The 23,214-nt window shown below is 43.0% G+C and overlaps 1 protein-coding gene across 1 annotated transcript in view; it reads right to left on the bottom strand.

The window, feature by feature from the left end:
- Positions 1 to 895: 895 nt before the first annotated feature.
- gpr4 (G protein-coupled receptor 4) overlaps positions 896 to 23,214 on the bottom strand; it is a 32,020-nt gene continuing 9,701 nt past the window's right edge. Inside the window, exons 2-4 of the mRNA XM_028420538.1 lie at positions 5,728 to 6,430; positions 4,658 to 4,922; positions 896 to 3,823 (exon numbers count right to left, since the gene is read on the bottom strand). Of these exons, the coding sequence (XP_028276339.1) occupies positions 3,102 to 3,823; positions 4,658 to 4,922; positions 5,728 to 5,856 (1,116 nt within the window). The 5' untranslated portion in view covers positions 5,857 to 6,430 and the 3' untranslated portion in view covers positions 896 to 3,101. The remainder of the gene's footprint in view (positions 3,824 to 4,657; positions 4,923 to 5,727; positions 6,431 to 23,214) is intronic.

Genomic DNA, 23,214 nt, shown 5'->3' with positions numbered 1-23,214 from the left:
CCTTTACATGCAGCCACTGGTGTGTTACATAAACAAATCCCTTGCTTTCTTCCATTTTTACACACACACTTATGAAGTGTCCTGTCTTATTTATCAGAGTGAATGTGTCCACCCCCAACCAGGACAGGTCGTAAAATATATGGGGTTCCCTCTGATGTAGTGAGTGAAATAATTTGAAAGGACGCACCAACCTGTCAAAGATGCAGATAGACACGTGCGCGGACACACATGCACACATTGTACAGTATGTCCTTGGAGTCCAGGAGGCTGAAGTGAAGAGTGAAGAAGGTGACTTTGAGCTGGCAGCAGCTCAGACCTGCTGTGCTCTGCTGCTCGGTGCAGTCAGCTCTCACAGGGCTGCATGTAGTCTAATGCAGTGAGTCCTGCGTGACCTGTGCAAGTTTCACTTCTACTGTATGATCCTGGCCTGGATGCGTGTCTAATAGAAATGTTTCAACTCGTTATTTATCCCAGATTCAAAAAATTTACCCAACACATAAAGTTAAAATGTGAATTACCAATTGTTACTGGTTGCATTTTAAAAGTCATTTCACAAATTTCAGACAAAAACGTCAAATTTATGAGAAAAAAACACAAATCAATTCATACATTTAGAGGAGGGAAGACCTAACAACATTTAGAGAGAAAAAGCTCAAAAATTGATGAGTTAAACCACAAAAATTGAGTAAAAAAACTCCTACAAAAATCATAATTTTGTGTAAATTTATATGGAAAAAAAAATCAAACCAACAACAACATAGCAAATAAAAATGTTCGAAGGGCTAAAATCTGTCCATTGTATTCTATTTCCTTTCTTTAAGCTTGCAGGTGCTACACAAACAAACAAACAAACACTAACAGATGCAGAGTCTCGTAGGCATAATTTATTTTTTACTGACACTGCTGATGAACAAATACACATTGTGAAGCCTGGCACCTCCTTTCTCAGACTGACACATAGATGCACAACCAATTAACCAATTATACACAGAGCAGCGCTTACAAGCCAACACTAACAAGCTGAGCACGTCCAGAAAGTCCACTTTACACCATTGCACTGAATTTAGTAATGCTTAATCATGCCAAGACAACATTTAAAAAAAAAAAATCCAAAACATACATGTTCCCATGCTGCAGGTAGAGCCGCAGCAGGGGGGTCTACAGTATGCATCTCCACAGAATCAGGTATATGAGCCGTAATACTGCACAGAAGGAAACTCATCGTGTCTTTTATCTACTGAAAGGCTTATGTAATGTAAACAGATGCATGGTTGAAATGTCATCACCAATAATTTAAGACTATAAAAACAAATGACTACACAGAGGAACAATTAAAAAAACAATCTAAAGACTGACAGGTGATGTTTAGGCCCTCTGCTCTGTGACCACATGAGCTTTGACAGCACTTAATATTATGACTTTAGAAGGTGTCACATGGCAAAACATGGCATCTTTACTCAAGTTGGCAGTTATGTAAAAATGAAAAACAATTTAGCATCACATACAAGCAAAGCTGGATGCTTGTGATAGATTTTAAAAGCTGATTATCAAATTAACCCTTTAACCTTCTTTCTTCCTCACATCTTTAATGATATTCTTTGACCTAATATGACACAGTTTTACCATTCAGCTTCGATCAATAAGGAATGTTCAGATTTGGGGAATGATTTGACGACTGTTGTGTTTGGACGAGGACAGAGCCGATGTAAAAATGGAGGGTTCTGAAATTAAAGTGAAATTTCTAAAGGAAAAAAAGTCCTGAAATCTTAAGATTAAAGTTGGAACTTTGAGGAGAATCGATATAAAGGCAGAATTCTAGCTTGTTTTCCTCAGAGTTTTGAGATTATGTATGGAATAAAGTAAGAAACATGGGGCAGTTTAAGTTCGTTATTAGGAATGTCGTTTGGATTCTTTGCAGCGCCATCTTAGTGAACTTTTTGAATCAGTTTCATCCCACCAGCATGTACGGTTACATATTAAATATTCACTGCCACATACATGCACTGACATTAAGAAAATATTTCTCTGTTTACAATACAATTTTTAGATTAAGTTGAATCCAGTGATTTTCTATTGATTTTCCCTCAGTAGACTGAGATTTAGTTGCTGTATGTGATTAAAAGAGAGAGAGAGAGAGAGAGAGAGAACGTGGCTCACATTACAAAAGAAAGACATTTCTACTCTAAGCCTTCTTGCTATCACAGTTTAGAAGCTGAGGTACTTCATGAGGCTTCGTTACTCTGTTTAAAACTAATGTAACACATATGACATTTCCAACAAGCATTACAAATGTCTTGGACCATTTTCATCCTTTCTTCGGCTCTTTTTCCGTCTCCAAAGGTGGAACATGTTCTCCATGCCTACTGAATGCAGAGGGTACTCTGTTTAAATAAATTCTCTTAAATAGTGTCTTTTTAGGCATCATAATAATTCCTGGCACAGTGGCAAAATGTCAAAGATGTCATCAAAATGGTGTCGATAAGATTCTTATCAGCAGCAGCCAGCTGCTCTGCCGCTCTGTCTGTCTGTCCAGGCTGGAGCAGCTCAGCATTTATTGGAGGGACTGGCGTGAGATCTGGTGCAGACCTTCATGTTCTGCTGAGGCTGAATCCTCAGGGTGTGGGTGATCCTGTGACTTTGTCATGTAGGAGCGCCAGAAGGTCAAAAATGTGACTGAGAAGTATGATAACATTAGCATACAGTGCACTTGTACAGGGCATTAGAAAATTAAATTTAGTTGTAAAACTGATTTATAAATGCTAAACCCTTTGATTTACAATGTTAGCTCTCCTTGCGTGATGCTGCTTTTTCATATTTTGCCCCCTCTGATATGAAGAATCTAAAAACAGCAAAGTAGTTTCTCCACTTTTCATTCATTGAGGTTTTGTGTTCTGCTGTGCAAGCATTTCAGCCTCGCGTGAGTCGGTTGCCATGGCTACGGGATGTTTGTTTTGCTTATTTGATTGATTTCACCTCCACCCTGGCTTGTTAAAGCTTTTACCCTACGTGTCACAGAGCCACTGACTCTATCCGATCACTTCCAGAGGAATTCTGGGTTCGGAGCTTCCTGCCTCCCTCTTAGCTGAACTGCTTGGTTGCGTTCACTTCCTAACACTGAGGATGGTCATCTGTAGACACTCCTCCTTAAGAGCCACCAGTTCTGTCTTGTAGCTGCTCGTCTTGCCTCCATCAACGTATACACACGGCTGCTTCTTGGCTGATAGTGGTGTCTCCATGGTTACAGAGCCAGCATTCAGTATGTCAGCGTGTGACGGTGAGGAAGAGGAGCCCCTGTGGCAGGCCGCAGACAGTAAAGCCGAGAGGGCTCGGCCGACATCGTGTCTCGCCCCCTCATTGACGAAACAGTACAAAATGGGGTCAGCTACACAATTCAGGCTGGTCAGTGCCAGCGATACATGGTAGGCTGCAAACATGGTCTCCTCTGAGCTGCAGTCGCATGGCTTCCTCAGAAACATGACACTCCGCACCAGGAGGAGGACGTGGTACGGTCCAAAGCAGACCAAAACGATGAGGATCAAACTCAAGGCCAGCCGCTGAATTTTGGCTTTTTCCTGGCGCTCTGTGGAGACATTGCAGCTTACTGCTGCAAGGATCCCTCGGTAGGCGACCAACATTGCTGTCCATGGCGCCAAGAAGCCAAGAAATGTCCTGTACAGGTTCATTCCTGCCACCCAGTCCTGCATGGGGTACTTCTCAAAGCAGAAGGTGTGGTTGAATCGATCCTGAAAGAGCTCATCATGGAAAAGAGGAGCTGAGTTTGCTACGATCTCGATGATCCACACCATGGTGCTGACCAGGACAGCTGAGGAAGGAGAAGAGCAGATAGAAGCATAAGATACAGCAGTAGTTTTCATTTCATGTAGCCGGATAACAGATTCAAAGATGAACATCCCTTTCAGACTCAGCAGCACAGTCTGAAAAACTAACCATCAAATTGTAACCACATGCAGTCAGAACAAAAATAACTTCACAGTGGGCCAATTTGCACTTATTCTGTCACATTTGGACGGAATGCCCGAACAAGCCGTCTGGCTGTGGGTATGGCATCATGTGACCCTGGCACCTATGTCTACAGGAGCTGTTGGGGTGGTCGTTGGCTTCAACTTTACTCCAGACTTTCATCGAAGAGGTTGGGGACCATTACTTTCCTTTGTAAATATACACAAAATATAGATGAATCGCATTGTCACCATATGTTTCTGATGGATTCTGTGTGGAAGGCTTTGACTGCCCCAAAAATGGCAGGGGTTTAATCCAAATACAGGCAAAGAAGTGGAGTGCAAGTACAGCTGCGAACCTGCCTGTCAAAGCAGTTAGGCCCTTAATAGAGCAAAAACATTTTAACATGGAGGTCTATAGGGATTGGCTCACTTTTGCAGCCAGACCCCAGAGGTCAAAGGTGGAACTGCAGTTTGTGACACAACTGGAAGTTGCTTTGGATCCATCGGTAACATCACCTAATTTTTATTTTCAGCTGTATTTAAGACTAGATTAGGTTTTAGTCTGGCTTCAAACAGACCCATGCCCAACATTAAACATAATAAAAGGCAGTAAAAAAAAACAATTTACATGCACTGTATTCATACAACCTCAGTTGTTTCTGTGGTCTAGAAAAAAAACAACCTGTTTCATGTACCTGTTTTGATCCGTCGAACCTTAGCGAAGCGCAGAGGGTAAGCCACAGCCAGGTACCTGTCCAGTGATATACAGCACAGGAAGGCAATGCTGACATAGATATTAGTATAGAAGATAAAGCCAAACAGCTTGCAGCTCTCCTGACCGTGGATCCAGTCATCCCGCTGCAGGAAGTAGTCGATCCACAGAGGAAGAGTGATAATGTAGAGGAGGTCGGCCACTGACAGGTTGATCAGGTAGATGCCGAGCTCATTACGTTGGCGTACCTGTGGTGAGGGAGAGAACAGAGTGTCTGTCTCCTTTTGATTCAAACAATAAAACATAAAATGCAAATGAGGGATGGCCAAATAGTGGGAGGGGCATTTTCAGAATTTTATTGGTCAGCACTAGAGCGCACAACGTTAATATTAATATTCAGGCACCCAATAAATAAACAGCACACTACATGTGTTCATGTTCTGGATTTAGTTCAGGCCACTGCCAGTAGTTTATTGCATCTTTGGGTAACTATATTTGTGTGTATGCAAGCTGAACTGTACAAACTGATGTTGAACTGGAAGACAAACAGTCATCTAAAAACCTGACACATCTCCAAATATGTCACTTCTGATCATGAAAAATATGAACTGCTTGAATGAAAAGTCAATAACAATCCATCCTGCTGCTGCCAATGCAAACTGACAGTCTGTGGGAAAACACTGGACATGTTTGATGCTGGATGGGAAAATATCCCAGGGGCTGTCGACCATATCTAGCAAGCAGGACATATTAGCCACAGAGAGAGTCATGTAAGTGACAGGCATTATTCACCATGAATACATGCCTCCCCCAGGTCAGGTAAACAGGGTGTTTCTATAAATCGTCTATTGTATATTCACAGCAGCTACTTAAAAGAGCCTTATCAACCTGTCCTATACGGGATGTGTAGTCCTGGATGGGTAACGTTAGCTTGTGATTTGATTGACGTTTGGTTTGTCCAGTCAGCTGCCATGTTTTCTTGTTTAGTGTAATACTAATGCGCAGTGGGAGCCCGGTGGAGTATGCATATGGGTTTTAGTGTCTCCATCTCACCTGCATGTAGGCAGCCCACAGGGCCATGCAGTTTGTGGGCAGCCCCAGAACAATCACAATGATGTAGAGCGTGGGCTGGAAGAACTGGTCCACCTTACTGTCCACATCACAGAAGGAGATGTTGCACATTGTCCTGTGTGAGGCTGGTGTGAGTTTAGTTACTCTCAGCTTTGTGTTTTTCCCCTCTGTAGTTTCACCATATTCCGGCTCCTGCAGTTTGACAGTGACATGCCGACTCCGGCGTCCTGATCAGCTACCACACAGCAGTCTGACGAGGAGCAATGGAAGAACACAGATCTGGGACATTTCATGGTTCTTAAAACACTGTCCTTCTCAACCAGGGGCCTTGGCATGTCATAATCCCCTCTCGTGCTTCATAGCCAGGCCCCTGGCTGTGTCCCTCAGTGCAGCGTGAAAGAGAAGAAAGGTAGAAGCGATGAATAAAAGCTGGTGAAATGAAAGCTGCCTTATCGGCGCTGTGCCAGGCCTCCTGCGCTTGGACAAGACCTCATCAATCTTTTAGAGATTAGAGGTCTGCCAGGTCTGCTGTGAGAGTGATGAGGCTGAACATCACTGTGTGTGTGTGTGTCTCAAGGTCCCGATGACACACAAAACTCCTGAGGGATGCTCCCCATTAAAAGAGAGAATGACTTTTCCGAGGTTCAGCACTCTGACAGGCCGTCACTCCTGAGCTGATGTATATCTGCAGAGAGAGAGAGAGACACACACACAGAAAGTGTTGCATTAGGATAGTTTTCTACAACAGGAAACTTTGATTTATCATGTATAAAACTAATAAAACAGTTCCAACCTTTGCAAAGAGTAAAATAAAAGTACCAATATTTACAAGATAACCACAGGACCAGCCGGTGATTTAAAATAATAATGCTGCAAATCTTTAAATGTTGATCTTCTGATGAGTTTCAGCGTCATATCAAAACTGAATCCTCAGAAAACCATTTCAACCAACAAAAAACAATCTAACACTCTCATTTCTTTCTGCTCAGTCTTAGTTTTATTGAGTTTTGTGTTCATAATACACACTTTGAAAGGACCACTTCCTTTAGTTATGTGGCATATTATTGATTTTTAGCCTTTAACTAGCTGTTAGCTGTTACTGACCAATATGAGACATTATTTTACGCGGTGTGAAAATTAGCATCTGAGTAGCCACGTACTGTATGTCTGCCAGAGTTCAAATGTGTTCTGTTTGTCCTGAAAAGTTCTATAAATATATGTATTATTAAAAACATATTTAAACATATAATACACCTCATTGATTACATATATTTTTCCAGTACTTTCATAACCCTATTTCAATAAATAGAAAATCTGCTGAGCCAAAACTTTGATCTCGCCCCATTCTGCCTGCTCAGGCTCACCAGACGTTAAGCGACCATCTCCACTCATCATAATCATAGAGGTTTACATTTCCTGTATTTATTTCCTGTGTTCCTTATTCAAAGTTTGCACACCTCATACCCACACTACAATCTGCAAGGATTATGTATAGTCCTCTGATATATTGAATTCTGCTGCCCCAAACATCCAGAGGTAAAAACAATCTGTGATGGAGGAAGAGGAGTGAAGTGTGCAGTGAGGCTGCAGCTCTTTATCTGGGTGGCATTCCTGCATAGGCTCTCTAACATCTGGTATGATAACACAGAACAAGCTGACACACTGATCAGGCACAAGAAGACCTTGCAGAGTGTGCAAACCGAGAGCCTGAGACGCACTATTAGCATTATGTAAGCCTCCACAGAGACATGAGCCGATGGTGGTACAGCAGTGAACAAGAAAGAGAGCGAGAAGGGTGGCGGTTCGGTTTCTGTCTCGATTTCTCATCATCCAGCCCGAGCTCAGACTCTGTTTATACATGTTGGATCAGCCTGATGTTTTCATAGAACGGTCCACATGTGCTTCCAGTTACTTTACCTAAATATATTTAAAGCAGTGTGAATAGCTTCCCCTCACAGTTTATGTACATTTCAGCTTCGTCCCAGACAAACAGATTTAAAGTGTTTGAACCTGGAAAGACATATCTGGATGTCAGCAATACAATGAACAGGCCAGGCAAGAGTTCACCGTGAAAATGTAATCCTATTTTAATTTGATTGATTGATTGATTGTATATGAATCTTAAAATGAGATGATTGCCTTACATTATAGGTTTTATTACAGTGTGAGGACCAACAAAGCATGGATGGTTTGCTCCAGGCTCTCCAGAGTCAGAGTGCTAGTTACACAAACACTGGGCGTTACAAGCGCCTTTAAGTTCCGACCACTACTTATGATGGAAATAAATAACAAAAATCCTCAGAGGAACATGAAGGGCTGTGAGTGTTAAAAAAAACAGGACCCAAATGAAGGAAAGTAACTAACAAAAAGGAGAGCTTTAGGAAGAACAACACCATAGGGCCCAAACAAAGGTACAGCCCATTTAAAACGCTGATGGGAAAACAAACTCAGAGCACAGGGAACAGGGAACGGTAAGGAGGCAGCGAAGGGCCAAAAAACACAGAAATAAGCCAAGTGTTAAGTTTTACATGAAACATGAAGCACGTGTTTCTCAGACACTTCATCATCACAAGCGTGGTATGAGGCTCTGACAAATTCCTTCTGTGCACATATCTATTAATGTTAGAAAAGCCCCAATCTTTACCTAAACCCAGTTTACACTGTGCGACTTTGGGCTGTCGCAGACAAAAGACGAGCATCGTAGGAGAATCGTGGAGATATCTTTGGTCGTGGCTCTAAATCGGTGGTCTTACGTCCCACTGTGAGGCAGGTTCCACGACGGCCGTTGTCAACGTCTTGCGACCAAAGATAAGCTGAGTTAAAATTCTAGCGGTGTCAGAAATTTAGGATGACTGACTCACAGTGTGACAGCTGCTACAACCTGTCACCCCACATCCACGTCTTCCTCCTCCTCGCATGTTGACGTACGTCGTAACTTGTGATCGCCTGCGATTCAGTGATCTGCACGCATCAAACTTGACGTCGTACCAGAGTTTATTAGATCCACGTCGCATAGTGTGTCATGCAATGCTCTTATAAGATCGCTAAAAATCGCACAGTGTAGTGAGGCCATTAAAGTCATCAGCACATTAGTCACTCGATGTTATTTAGGCCTTTGGGGAAAAAACAATGTCCTGTGATGTCACAGTTCACAATCAAACACCTTCTACTTGTACTTGTACTACTGGATAACTGTGAAGCAGTAAAGCATCACTTCCTGGTTACAGTCCGGGACGTCAACACAGAGCTGCCTGTCAACACGTGCGCTGCTTTAACCGTTAGTCATGACATGTGGCACCGTGACTCTGGACTGTGTCGTCAGCTGCAGAAAAACATGATGCAAAGCAGCATGAGTGGGAGTGTTACAGTAAATCAGAACATTTTAACCTTGTCGAAAAATCTTTGTTGGGGGAAACACACAAGCTACGAGTGGGTCACAACTTCTCAGATCTAATCTCAATACATCAAAACAGGCCAGCGGTGTCTCAGCTGACTCCTGAATGCAGCGCAACTAAAAAAGGCTGTTGGTTTATTAAACTTTATGAAACTTCACAGGCATGAGTTTTACAAAAACAAGTTTAAGAGAGGAAAAAAAGACACTACAGACGGTAATCCCAGTGTTTCTAGAAAGGTCTCCTTCACTCTGCAGGCTCAGTGCTCGACAATCAAAGTGCTGCGATCACATCTGTCACCACTGAGCACCACAGAGAGAGGCTTCACTTCCTCATTAGATAAAACAGCAGGAGCACATGCCAGAGACAAAACCACTGCCAGCCATCCTTATCACTGTGTAGGTCCTACCCTGTGTGTGTGTGTGGAGGGCTTCTCATTAAATACATGTAAAATTCAGTCAGGGCAGTTTTAAGCTGTGTGCAGCAGCTACAGTGTAGGATGCCGGGTTTTGTGTCTGGCTCAAGGGCACGCTGTCAGTCCTGATTTGCAAAGGTGGAGTGACTAACCCATGGTGACGGGGGTTTGTTTCTGAGTGTGTAGCAAACATCTCTTGTGTTATCTTTGTCTACTCCTTTGCCAGAAATGTGGTTTGTTCTGTCAATTAGAGATATTTATCACTCCGTGTTCGCATGCAATGGGAACAACAACACAACTCTCTGCGGGTCTTTGTCGGGTGTGTAACACTGTCACAGGCAATCAAACACCCTGTTTCTGACACTCAATTACATTTACAGCAGACTATCACACACACCTGCAGCGTGCAGTGACAGACTCACACAGCTTTGTTCTCTTCTTATTCTCACTTTAAGAGCAGGATGAAGCCATGCCTCCATGTGTGTTAATTTACTCAGACAACTGTGTGTAAAGTCTGCATGAAGTTGAAGAGAAAGTTTTAAAAATGTACATTTCAATAAGTGTAGCCATGTGTGTTTTAAAAACATGATGAACAACAGGTTCATATTTCATGTTGTAGCCAACAATTCTGCAGAGACTGAAGGTTTGAGGCCACAGTTCACAGCTGGAAAGAGGCTCAACAGGCTTATTAGTAATTAGGAATTAGTGTGTGTGTGTGTGTGTGTCAGTGTGTGTGCGTGTGTGTGTCTGTACAATGAAGGCGTCTGTCAACTTGTGCTGTTGTGTGCAACCCAAAAGTGTCTGATCTGCTGCCAGAGGTTTGGGTCAAGGCATGCTGGTACTGACACACACACACACACACACACACGCACACACACACACACACACACACACACACACACACGTTTCCATCACTTACACTAACTTCCCTTCATCTTAAGCCCCCTCACTACATGCTGATCTTTAGCATAGCTTTGAGTAGACCAAGCTCTATAACATTAAATGCAGTATTTGTCCCTATGTCATGGATCAATCACAGTGTGACTGTAGAAACAAACAAGTCCACATAACATAAGTAAGTCACACACACACACACACACACAGCTGAAAGGCCTCACCTTGTCCCGGACATTTGTTCTGTTCTCCCTTTCATTTCCCTGCTACTGTCCTTTCTATTGTTCACATTTTGCTGCGTCCTGTTCTTTGTCCACACAATCAAACACTCACAGTTCAACCGGTGACAGGGAACAACAAACAGGATACTATCAGATATGATGTGCAAACCAGTCAGAGATACTCCAAGTCAAAGCTGACGTCACTCAAAGTCACTGAATGTGTGGTTTGATAAGGTGTTTGTTATCACCACATGATAACCATAGAGAGATATAATTACTAACCACAGTGTAGATCAGTGTTTCACATCACATGTCTGAGGAGACAGGGTTCACAGAGTCAGTATATTCTTATAAAATACTCATACGCACTTTGCAACCCCGATGTATGGTTTGTTACTATTAAATAAGAGCAGAGTGTTTTGTCTCTGCCTGTGGTGTGAGGGTGTAACAGAGTCTAACAGCTGATGGATTCAGAATGTTAAAAACCTGCTGCACAATGGGCATTCAGGAGTTTTAGCCAGTGTGAGATCTAATGTGAGATAATATACACAAGACTCCACAGTGTGTCTTTCATGAACTTTTAGTAGTTTCAACCTCTCATTGAGCATTTGTGCAACTCGGTTATCAATTTTCGGCCTCCATTATCATCCAGCTAAAGATTTCCCTGAAAACATCAATAACAAACAGTCACTTTGTGTGAAGTAGGAGTGTCTTAACAAGAGAAATGTAGGTCAAAGCTGATGCTGTGGACACAAGTATGATGGATGTGAACAACACAAACACTGTTTTCTCTTCCTAATATCTGCCTGTGCTGTGGTTTTGTTTGTTATTTGAATTATTGTGTTTCTTGGTCAACATTTCTCTACACAAGTAGGATCTATTTTTTAATACAAGTTGTTTAATAATTAAGAGTACAGGAAGGCTGTGCAAAAATGATGGGATTTCAAAGTGTATATGAACACACCTGTGTTCATGTGTGTGTGTGTGTGTGTGTGCAGATCTGTGTTTTGGCAGTAACTGCATGGCTGTTAGCCAAACCTTCCTGTTGACAGTCAAACAGTGGAAGCAGGAAGAGAGTAATGCTATCAAACATGTCAACACACCTCCTGCACTTCACAAAACAAGACGGTCAGGTCCCGGACACACACACACACACAGTCCAGTGATCTGAAGTCTGTGACCTCTAGACAACCAGGTACAAAAACTGCAGTTCCTCAAATGGCCACTTGAGGCTAGCTCCATAGACTTCCATAATGTCAAAAGTTGTTGCAGGAATAAACATGTTTTATTTGATTAAAGCTTAAAGTAATGTCTTAATTAAAGGTGGGACTACTTTGAGTGACAGGTGGGTGGCACCACTGGTCTCCTGAGGCATCATAAACTGGGAGTTATGCTGAGATAGTGACTGACAGAGCCTCCACACTGCTTCTATAAACTCATCTTCAGGACACCAAGAAGCCATCTTTAAATTTCTATTGACTATATATGGTCACAGTTTTGGTATTACAGCCGGCTTCCTGTCTGTGAGGCCTGCTCAGATTGTTCGGACACTTACAATAGATGCCGAGGACACATGAGAGTTTAAAAGAATGTTACACTCATTACAAGGCATCACATCTGGATATGTGGTAGGTAATGATCCTGGACAGCTTCACGGCCTAATGAATGATTGATTGCTATTGATATTTGTGACAAAAAAAAGTTCCTTTAAAATGTTGCCCTTTTCAAAGTCGAGCTCTGATAAACAATAAGAACTTGAGCTGGAGCCAAAGCGGTCATTAGACAGCAGCTGATGTCAGCCGGGTCATCATGGATCCCTGTTGTTATCGGTCCACCACCCACTTCCTTGTGTTCCCGACCTCAACTTCCCCGATATTTATAATGATTTTGATCATATCTTCCCAAGTGTGCCGAGGTTCAGCGAGTTCATTATCACCTTGTTTTACTGCGGTGCACTGAGAGCTCAGCCATGAAAGTCAGAAACAGGTGTCTGATGTATCCTGCGTTCTGTCAGCAGCTCTGCTGTACAGGCAGCCTGTACTGGCCTGGGACAGCTCCAGGGATTTCAATCACACTAGATGACGTCAAACCGTCTATATGGTCCTGTTTTGCAAAATACTTCCATAGCAACACAATGGATTTAACACATGTGACTGAAGTCCTTTTGACCAGCTGGTTATGCAACACGTTCCACAAACAGATGTTTTAAATGAAAACAATATAGATTTTCATGTCTAAAAGTCATATTAATTTCTTGTTTTTTTAACTTTCCGAATCGAATGATTTGCATGATTAAAGCATGCATAGTACACTAGAGACTGAGACAATGCAGCATTCCCACCACTGCTGGGATGTTGTACATCCTCTATAAGCAGCCATAAAGCTGCACGGTGGCCTCTCTGTGTGGAGTTTGCACGTTCTCCCTGTGCCTCCATGGGTTTCCTCCGGTTCCTCCCACATTCTAATGACGTGTTTGTTAGGTCAATTAGGTCACACTAAATTGCCTATAGGTGTGCTTGTGAGTGTGAATGTTTGTCTGTCTGTATGTTGCCCCTCCAGCTACCTGTGACCCTGCACTGCAGGACGAGGCGGGTTAATGGATGATGGATGGATGGAGAAGAACTTCTTAGATAATTGGGTGCCATGTTGTGTATGCCTGACACCTTCCCCATTGGAATCTATCCAAACTGTTTACCTATATTTAGCTTTCCTATGAGAGCAGAACAGTGACATGACTGACGGTTATTTTCGTCATAAAACTTTTTTTATAAATGTTAAAAGAGCAGAGTCTATAGGGAATATTTGAGGAGGACTTTGAAGGTCTTTGGGGGACTGAATGGAGTTTTGGAAACAAAGGATGAGAGCATTATGTTTCCACCCTTCCCAGAAACATCTACAGTGCCCAGTAAGACATTTCTAAAGCTCCGTGTGCTGAAGGCAAAGGGTTTATCCTCAGTCTGTGCCTGTTGTTGTTTATTTATCTTCTTTCTAAAATAAAAGCGTCCATTTCTGTGGATCTGACAGTTATGTAACGTAGTGGAGCAGAAAGCCGACATGAGCAAGGTGACAGTAAATCAGCTCTGGAGGAGATGCTGTGATGTTCTGCTCCTCGTGGCTCACAGATAAATTGGCAGGGAAACGGCTGAGAAGTGTGGAGGTGGCTGTTAAGCAGCCAGACACTGACAGAAGGATGCAGCTGCCTCCACAGCTCTCACCGACAAGCACAGATGGTTTACAGGGTAAGGTACACATATAGATTGTATTACAAATATTAGAAAAGCAGAATATAAAAGCAACACTTTAAAACTTAGCCTAAATTCTAATGATGGATTTAGAGACTTGATTGATTTTGCATCGGGCCTGTAAGCATGCCTTCTGTGGCTGAACAGCTCCAGTGTAAACAGAGACGGGGGGGTGTGGGTGCTGCTATTGTGCTGGCTGAACAGGCAGTTCTCATAGTCCAGCAGTTAGTCCCTACCATGTCTAATGCAACAGGATGCCATACCAATTGTTTTAGCCTGACCACTGAAATTTGAGCAGTGTCTGTCACCAGTAACTGGAGTTGTTCTGAATTGTATCTGCTGCTATAAATAATCACAATTGAATAAGAAATGAGTGATGGTGAGTTTCAGCTTACAGTCGACTGCAGCTTGTCATACACCACCCTGTTAAAAACTACCCTCTTAGCCAGTGTGTCTTATGAAGCAGGTCAGCTCATGCAAAGACAGGCAGGCCGATTATCACCAGGAACCAGGAAATACGGTGCCAATGTTTCTGGAACCTTGCTGAGGTACCTTTAAAAAAATCTTTAGGTAAACCTAACCATGTAGTTTTATGGTTAACCCCAACCACAAGTACAGATGCCATTAACGATGAGTTATGAACCTGTATGTATCAATCAGCCATCTAGCAATCCAACGGATCCCTGATCATTTTAAGAGGTCTACAAGAGGTTTAAGAGGTTTTGCCCAAGGAGTTTAAACCACCAACTTTACAGTCAGTGGACCATCGCTCTGCCACCTGAGCCATGTGAAGTCCCTGTCCTTCCAGATTCCTAAGATATATACAAGTTCAACATTTAAAGCTAGGGTAGGAGATTTTGAAAACTCAGTGAGTCAGCCAGATTTTTAAAGTAAACACACGCCCCTTTTCTCTCAAGTTCACCCTGAAGCCACGCCTCCCAACCAGTCTGTGACTTCGGCCATCATGCACTTACCTCTCTGGTGTGCACAGAGCAGGAAGAGACTGACAACCAGCCAATACTCCGCACAGGGTCCACCCCAGAGGATTGGCTGATGTTTTTAGTGTTTTATAGCTTCCACAGATGATTCATATTGTTCGTTTTAAAGCGAAACTGACGAACTAATTGGTTGCTATCGGATTGTAAAGAGAAGTTACACTAATTTAACAAAAAGTGCATCAGAATGAAATCTCCCACCCTACCTTTAAGTCAAATTTGAAGAAAGGCACTCCTTAGATACCAAAAAGCCATTTTGGATGGCTAACATGGAGACAGGAACATACTGCCTGACGCATAAATGCCTGTGTCACTATTTGAAAACTCTACAAGTCCAGATGCCTTGCTTCAATCTTCTCTACCCCTGTGTCACTATACACGTTGTAGATGTTGGCGGTACAGGCACCTTTAATCAGGTGTCTGTTTGCCCTTTTCTAATGAGGATAGACTGTTAGACACCTGAGACTTTCTTGGATCTCCAACACTCACGATTGACTGTTTACAGGCATTTAGCCATGAGGCTGTGGTTCATGAACCCAGTGGTAATGTTGCTTTCTCTTGTTTAACTGCTTATTAAATAACCATGGACCTCACTGTGGCCCCTGTCCATGTGTACTGCTAAGTAAAGTGGATATTTGCTCTTTCAGAGTGTCTATCACCTTGCAGTCAAGCTGTTTTCTGTGAATCGTCATAAAAACTCTCCATCAGGGAGCCATGCTCAGTATACCCAGCTGACACGCAGTATATTTCCACACAGTTATTGGTTCGGCGGACCTCCCTGATGGCACCAGCCATGTTTGTAATGAGAAATACGCAGCAAAAAAACCAACAGAACGCAGCACAGCAGCTGACGTTTATGGAAACGATAAACATTATCTGCCATCGTAAAAAAAATCCAGGTTTTCTAACCAGCACCACCAGCTCCAGCTTTGTCTTTAGTGTTGATACAAGCTTTTCACTTTTTACTGGCAACTTTTATAGAAAAGAAAACAGCTTTACAGCGGACTCAGTATCTATACAGCAGCACAGATAAGAGATGAGATTAGATAAGAGGACTTTTATACTACCCTGACATGAATCCTTCAGGATGTTTAGAGAGGAGGTGATCACTTCGGTGCCCATCTCAAATTAACAGACCATTTAAAATACAACTCTCAGAAGGGGCCAGCAGCATCGGAGACGACACTCGGGCTGCTCCTCCAGTCCTCACAGCTCTGAGACTGAGACTGGCGTCCCAGAGGGGCCTGACTGTCATAATGAGTTGTAAACAGGAGGGAGGACAGTTCGGTGTCAGCTCCCATAAGTGTGGTGGGAAAAGCCCCAGCATCATCCTGACGAATCACACAACAATAAACACAGTTCGGAGGCTGAGAGGAGAAGAAGGGGAAGGAAAGAATAGGAGGGGAGGGGAGAAAAGAGGAGCGGCTCAGTGGCTGCAGACACAGTGACTGGGTCAGGCTGAACTGAGTATTTACCCTGTGTGTTTGCAGTGCTCTTAGGTCTTCAGAGGACATTTGGAATCAGGACATTTTGTCTCTAAAGGGCTGTTTGTAAGGTTTGTGTTTCAGGTTTGTTCAATTGAAGTCACCTTCTCCATGTGGAGCTCTTTGTGTCTGGGGATGAGAAAGGAATCAAGGTCCCCACAGGACAATCAGCCACTCACTTCCTTCCACATTCTAACTAATGAGGGAATTAACTGGCACTGATGTCTCTGTATCTAGCTGCGGGAAACAATCTGTACAACCTACAAGCCACCAGTGTAATGCATAAAAGTGATTTGAAAAAGCTAAATTTAGTCTTAAAAGAAAGAGAAAGACAAACAGGAAGTCAGTGCAAAGAGAGAATTGTTTTGGTTTGCATTAATCAGAGAAGAAGAGAAAGATGTGGGGTGTAAATAGAGGAGTATATGGGCTGAAAGAGGAACAAGACAGATGGAGGAGAGAGAGTGCAAACAAAATAAAAGATGGAGAAAGAGGAGCGAGAGAGAGAGGCAGAAAGGAGGAGAAGAGGAGCAGTCAGATGAAACATGGGATAAGGAAGATTGATGAGTTTGTGTGGAGCGATGGCAGAGCAGTGATGGAGAAGGTGATAGTCAGTAAACAACAAGGTAATGTGAGTTTAGATAGATCTGTGCTGCATCTGTGTCGAGTTTCACCACACCCTGCACCATTCAGAAACCTCAGCAGAAGAAAGTTCAAGAGAGAAACACGAGCATGAGAACAGCAAACAATCCCCTGGCATGGAACTTACATGATTTTTATTAGCAATAAAGAGCTTTTAATCATAATCAATGTGACACACCGGGCTAACAATGAGCATGGCCCCAGTTTCTGTGGTGTGTATTGCACCACCGACACCACTCTGACACTTTTTTTAAACCAACCGCGCGTGTTGAATCGAGGGCACAGCCCATCTGAGGCAGAGCTCAGCCCTTTTGGCAGTTCAGCTCGGCGAAGCAGAGCACAAAAAGAGAAACAAGCAAGTGTGTATTTTCACAAAAACATGGCCGCCTAGAATAAAGAAACCAAAGAACACAACTGATCCACAGTGAGGGTGATGGATACAGACTACTGCCACCTGTGTCCATACAGTCTGTGTATGGCTGCTTCCCAGGCAACGTGAGGCCACAGTCAGCCTTCTTTGATGCTGATTTGCTGTGTCTGGGCCTGAAGCTGTTAATTCACAATCTGTCTGATTATCTGACCCATCTTCTCCTCTTGTTCATTGTTGTGAAGTCAGTCACATGATCACAGTGAAAAAAAAACCCAAAACAAAAACACATGACTAGGCCAAAAGACATGATCAAACACTGATAAAAACAGACACTAAGTTAGTTTGTGTTTCTGAACTGTTCACGCTCAGGAGCGTCCAGATGGCTGATCCGGTGTTTCATTGTCTTCCTATGGGGTTTCTGAGACTCTGCACAGCCATGACAGTTTCTACTGTATTTCCCACGAGCACCATTAACTGATGAAAAAAAAACTTTACGCACCAATAAGCGGATACAGTTGAGCTCTTATGTGGAACTGTAACTTTCTTTTGTCGCCTCATTAAAATTGCAAATATAAAATAAATTGGAGGACATGCCATCTGGTCATGTTCCACTAATGTTACTGCAGACTGGCTGCAGGTGAGTCTGGGAGGCGTCCTGCCACGTGACAAAAGGGAAATTCGTCAATTTAAATTAACCATAGAGTTGCAAAAACAAACTTATAAAGCACATATAACATATAAAAATAGATGTTTAACCACACTCTATAACTCCCTTCTTCCTCCCTTCCAGCTCCAACATGCTGTGACCTGTGTCTCCTGTGTGCAAAGTGATGGAGATGAATAAATTAAAAGGAGCCTGTTTCACTCAAACACTCTGTCTAAACAAGATTTCACGCATCATCGTTCCCTAAACACATCAGACGTGAGTTTGTGTGGGTTCTGCTTGTCTGTGCTCACAGGCAGCCCGCCTCGGGCCTGATAAACAGATACTACCTGTGATAGCTACAGTGCTAGCATAAACATAAAACTGCTGTGTGGAAGGTGGAAGGCGTCCAGCAGCTGGAACATCAGCGCTCACGTTAGACAGACATCAGCAGGGACGCTGATGGGCTGCACGCTCATCCATCACAAATCCTTCCCAATGAAAGAGGCCGTCCTCCCATTTACAGCCCATAGTTGTAACGAAACCACAAAGTTGAAGCAAAAGTTTGAAAGTAGAGAGCATCCATAACCTCATGTGTTTCAGAGTGTCCTCTGCCTGGATGCTTCAGTGTTAAAGTAAGGCTGTTAATGGAAGCACAGTTCACTCGTGAATAATCACAAATTATTCATGAGTATAATTTTTTTTGTAATTTTTCATGCTTGGGCAGAGGATAAAATTCCTTTCCTCTTTGCAAATGCATCTCCAAATTAACCTCATAGTGCCTGCTGCAAGCAGAACCACTCTTCCTCCTGTCTCTCTTCTTCCTCTCTGCAGCTGCTGCTTCAGCAGCTCAGGCTCTAAGATTATTTATCCATCATTATCTGGATAAAAAGAGCAAACGTTACGCATCAGAGGTAAAGAATTAACAGTGAGAGTCGGTATAAGTCGCCCCTTCTTACTCTCTCTCTCTCTCTCTCCCTCTCTCTCATTGTCCTCTTCTTGTCACTGCTGACTTCAATAAAAGCATCCATGAAAATCTTCATGTACAGCCAGGAATACAGCAATGTGACCTTTAGCTGTAGAGATTCTCACCATTTTAATCTGTTTTTGTGGGGCTAGCACCACGTGATGTGGCTTCATTCACTTCACTGCTAGCTGTGTTGCAGATGGGAAGTGGGTTCTTCTTTTTTTGAATATAAAACAGGACAAACGTGTCATGTTACATCGTGGCTGACACCCATGGTGAGTTTCAGTTTTGGTGTTTTCGGTGTTATTTATGCTGCAGTCTTGCTGATCCATCCATCATCTGACTTAAATCCTGCTTACATGAAGTGCTGACAGACAGTTGTCACCGGCAGTGTGGCTGCCGCCCAGGGTCACAGTTATTACAACGATCCATCAATGGCCTATAATCCTCTTACAGGTGAGTCACAACAGACAGTGACTTCAGATGAGATTACAGTGCAGATAATTGGGTATATCTGGACCCACCAAACCAGACTGTATTATTAGAAAGGCTCAGTCTCCAGCAGGGTAATCACTTTTTGTTATATCTTTGGAGTGAAGTGCTCTACTATGGTATTTGACTTCAATGGCGTGAGTCAGCGAAGCAACCAGTCTCACATATGCCCGATCTGTAAAGCTCAGCAGGAAATGAATGCACGCTGTGCGTCACATCGACCTGGACTGGTCACAACAAGGTGGCTGGAACGGGACAAGGGCACAGTGTGTGTGTGTGTGTGACATCTACAGGTCATCTGCTGCGCTTTGGTATGAATATCAGAATCAGTGTTAATTTTGTTGACGAATCATTTTCGTCATAGTTTTCATTAACGACCTTTTTTGCTGATAAAAATGACGAAAACGCACAATGCCAAAAACGACGACGAAATGTATCGACACTTTCGTCAACGAATAAAAACAAGATGAAATTATTGGTGGAGATGAGATCCAATCAGAGGAAATTTTGTTTGTGGATGGGAGGGACGAATCAGAAAACAGCGGCAGAGAGCCAATCAGAATCGATCTCTCTGCGTCGTAAGGACGTTACGCACACATTTGTCATAACCCCGCTATGCTGGAAGTAGGCGTACTCATGAATGGTAACAAAAACGGGAGAAGCACAGACACACGGACAGGTTTGTCAAGACAAACAAGACGGTTTGCAAACCGTGCAGAATAAAGAGATGTCTGTTTCAAATAAAAGCTAAAGCTGTGCCTGTTTTTATTGCACAATCAAACCTTAATAATTTTATGACAAATATGTCATAGAATTTTACTCGACTAAAAAATTGCTGCCAAAATTAACACTGATCAGAATCATCTCATCATTCATTGTAATGCGAGAGACTCACCATCACACTCACACACGATGAGACTCAACAACAGCATTCATCTGCACTGGTTTACTGTCATATTTTAATAATAAGAGCCCAAACAGAGCCCTGCGGTGATGGAAATAAAGACAGAATATTTTAAGAAGCAAAGTAATCAGTGCCTTACATTTACATTTGTTCATTTAGCCAAAGCTTTTAAAGTGACTCATAAAATCAGCATTAACATTAAACCTACTTTGCAAAGGTAATTATAAATAAATAGCTCTTTACAAACACCACAAGGCTGTCAGAGGATGAGGGCGCGGTGCAAACTGTGGTAAAAGGAGAGCGAGATAGAAGGAAGTCAAAAAAAGGAAGCGTTTATTCTAGATGTGTTAGAAGAGAAGCTGCTCTGTGGGCAGATAGCAGCCAGTGGAGCTTAGTGGTGTAACGTTAGGAGGCCTTTATGGTGGTGGTTCGTGATGGCAGATCAACGTGGCCTGTACCAAGAGCAGGATGGGGTTTTGGGGTGGGTATGGCCTACAGCCGAGGAGGTCAGAGAAGGCCAGCACAGACTTGGTCGGAGCAGACATGAGGAGACAGTTCTGATGCTGATGTTGTTACGTATACAAGCAGCAGTTTGGCCAAAGGGACGAGACACATGATGGAAACAGGAGCGATCTTCACACTGAGCTGCAAAACTTTTCTCATTTTCTCGTTATACATCCTTAGCATGTCTGCTAACATGCTAGCATGTCTGCTAAGGATGTTTAATGTCCAAATTCCGACATCTGTGTTCATATGAAGCTCAGAAATTTCAACTCACTGTAACTCACTTACACTATTTAGATGATAAAATTCCAGAGTTTTCTGGAGGGATGTGGATGAAATAAAACTCTTGACAATTGTCACATTTCTGTGAGAAAACCTCGTGAACACAGGAAGTGATGCATCACATTTGAATAAACACACACAGAGCTGTTGGCCTGTGTGTAGAGCCACACAAACATTTCCACCTAAAGGGAGGAACGGGAAATCTAAGAAGAGCAACATCTAACAGCTCCGTGTGGAGGAGGAATGACCACCCTGTGCACGATCACTCTCACTGACAGTAGCCAGCTAGCCAGGTCACTTGTGAGGACCTTAATGTGTACATATAAGCAAACACAACTGCAGTATCAGTGAAAACAATCATCAGGACAGGATGTGTTGCAGCCTGAACACGGCATCTGTCGCCACAAAACGTGTCAGACATGATGACGGTGCTGCTGAGAGCAGCAGAGAGCCGCTGCATGATAACAGCTCCCAGCCTGTCATCAGCTGCTGCTGAGCTCAGTCACGAAGCTGAAGCCCGAGTACCCACGCTGCCACAACGAGGCCGGCCCACCTGTGTGTTTGTGCGACACAGAGAACGTATGAAAGGAAAAGTCGCCTGCATGCTGAGGATAGGCCGAGTCATCCAAATGTGGTGGAACAGCGTGGAAGATGGTCCCGATCCTGGCAGGCCGGTCCCCGTCACCACAGTGAGACCACTGACAGGATTCATAATAAGGATCTGGACAGACATGGGAACATGTGATCAAATGATCAAGGTGTCAGCCATGAGCTGTTTACATGCAGCCTGCCCAGGAGAGTGTAGGAGGTCAATATAATAAACCAATAAAACAATAAACCAATGTTATGTGTTTTCAATGTCTAACCAAAACCCGTAGTAGCAACAAAAATGAAACTTGACACCAGGTGAAAACAAGACAGTGTCAGACTTTTGCAGCTGTTTCACTCTCATGACGATTCACATAAATGTAACTTATGTCAGGCAAATATCCATATGTTCTCTTAAAGGTAGGGTAGGAGGTTTTGAAAACTCAGTGAGAGTCAGCCAGATTTGGAAAGTAAACACACGCCCCTTTCTCTCGGAGCTCACCCCGAAGCCACGCCTCCCAATCACATGGACGTGCATTACCTGAAGATGAGCTGTCTGTGACTTCGGCCATCATGCACGTACCTCTCTGGTGCACACAGAGCAGGAAGAGAGTGACAACCAGCCAATACTCCGCGCAGGGTCCACCCGGAGGATTGGCTGATGTTTTTAGTGTTTTATAGCGTCCACAGATGATTCATATTCTTCGTTTTAAAGCGAAACTGCCGAACTAATCGGCTGCTATCGAACTGTAAAGAGAACTAATTTAACAAAAAGTGCATCAGAATGAAATCTCCTACCCTACCTTTAACAGTATCTGTAAATGTGGGTTTTTTTCATAAGGTTTTGTTATTTAGGAGAAACTGTACGCTCCCTGTTCCTGCTCGAGATCCAAAACTGGCTGCAGTTTAGTCCTCTATGAACAGAATGAATGAAGCTACCTATATTATCACCACCTGCTTCCTAAAGGAGTCCTCAGATATACAGTATATACTCTACTGCTGCTAATGGTGTGACACAACTAATATTTAAAAAAAAAAAAATTCTAAACCTGGAACTACATCTATTGTGTGAAACCAGAAGTGTTCCAGCATGAATTTTGTTATCATGGTGGTAAGATGGTATATCAACATATACGCCCAATTCCAGGAAAATAAGGATTCAATTCAAGAGAAGAAAACTGCACTCTTGGGAGCAGACAGAACCAGAAGTCCCTGCTTAGCTTTGACATCAGTCAGATGCTGCTGACCTTTAAGGCGAACACAATTTTACAGGTTTGAACCTGAGGAGGAAGGAAAAGTCAGCAATCAGGGGACGATGTCCACTTCCAGGCTCCGTCTCTTACATGGTGTTGTCACTTCTTAGATGCATAATTCATCTTTCAGTTATTCTAACTACATTCAGTGTTTCATTTCCTCTTAAACGCTGAAAACATGAAC

Source organism: Parambassis ranga, chromosome 13 (assembly GCF_900634625.1).
Source record: "Parambassis ranga chromosome 13, fParRan2.1, whole genome shotgun sequence".
Lineage (NCBI taxonomy): Eukaryota > Metazoa > Chordata > Actinopteri > Ambassidae > Parambassis > Parambassis ranga.
Note: the sequence above shows the minus strand (reverse complement) of the source record. Positions and strands in the feature narration are given on the sequence as shown.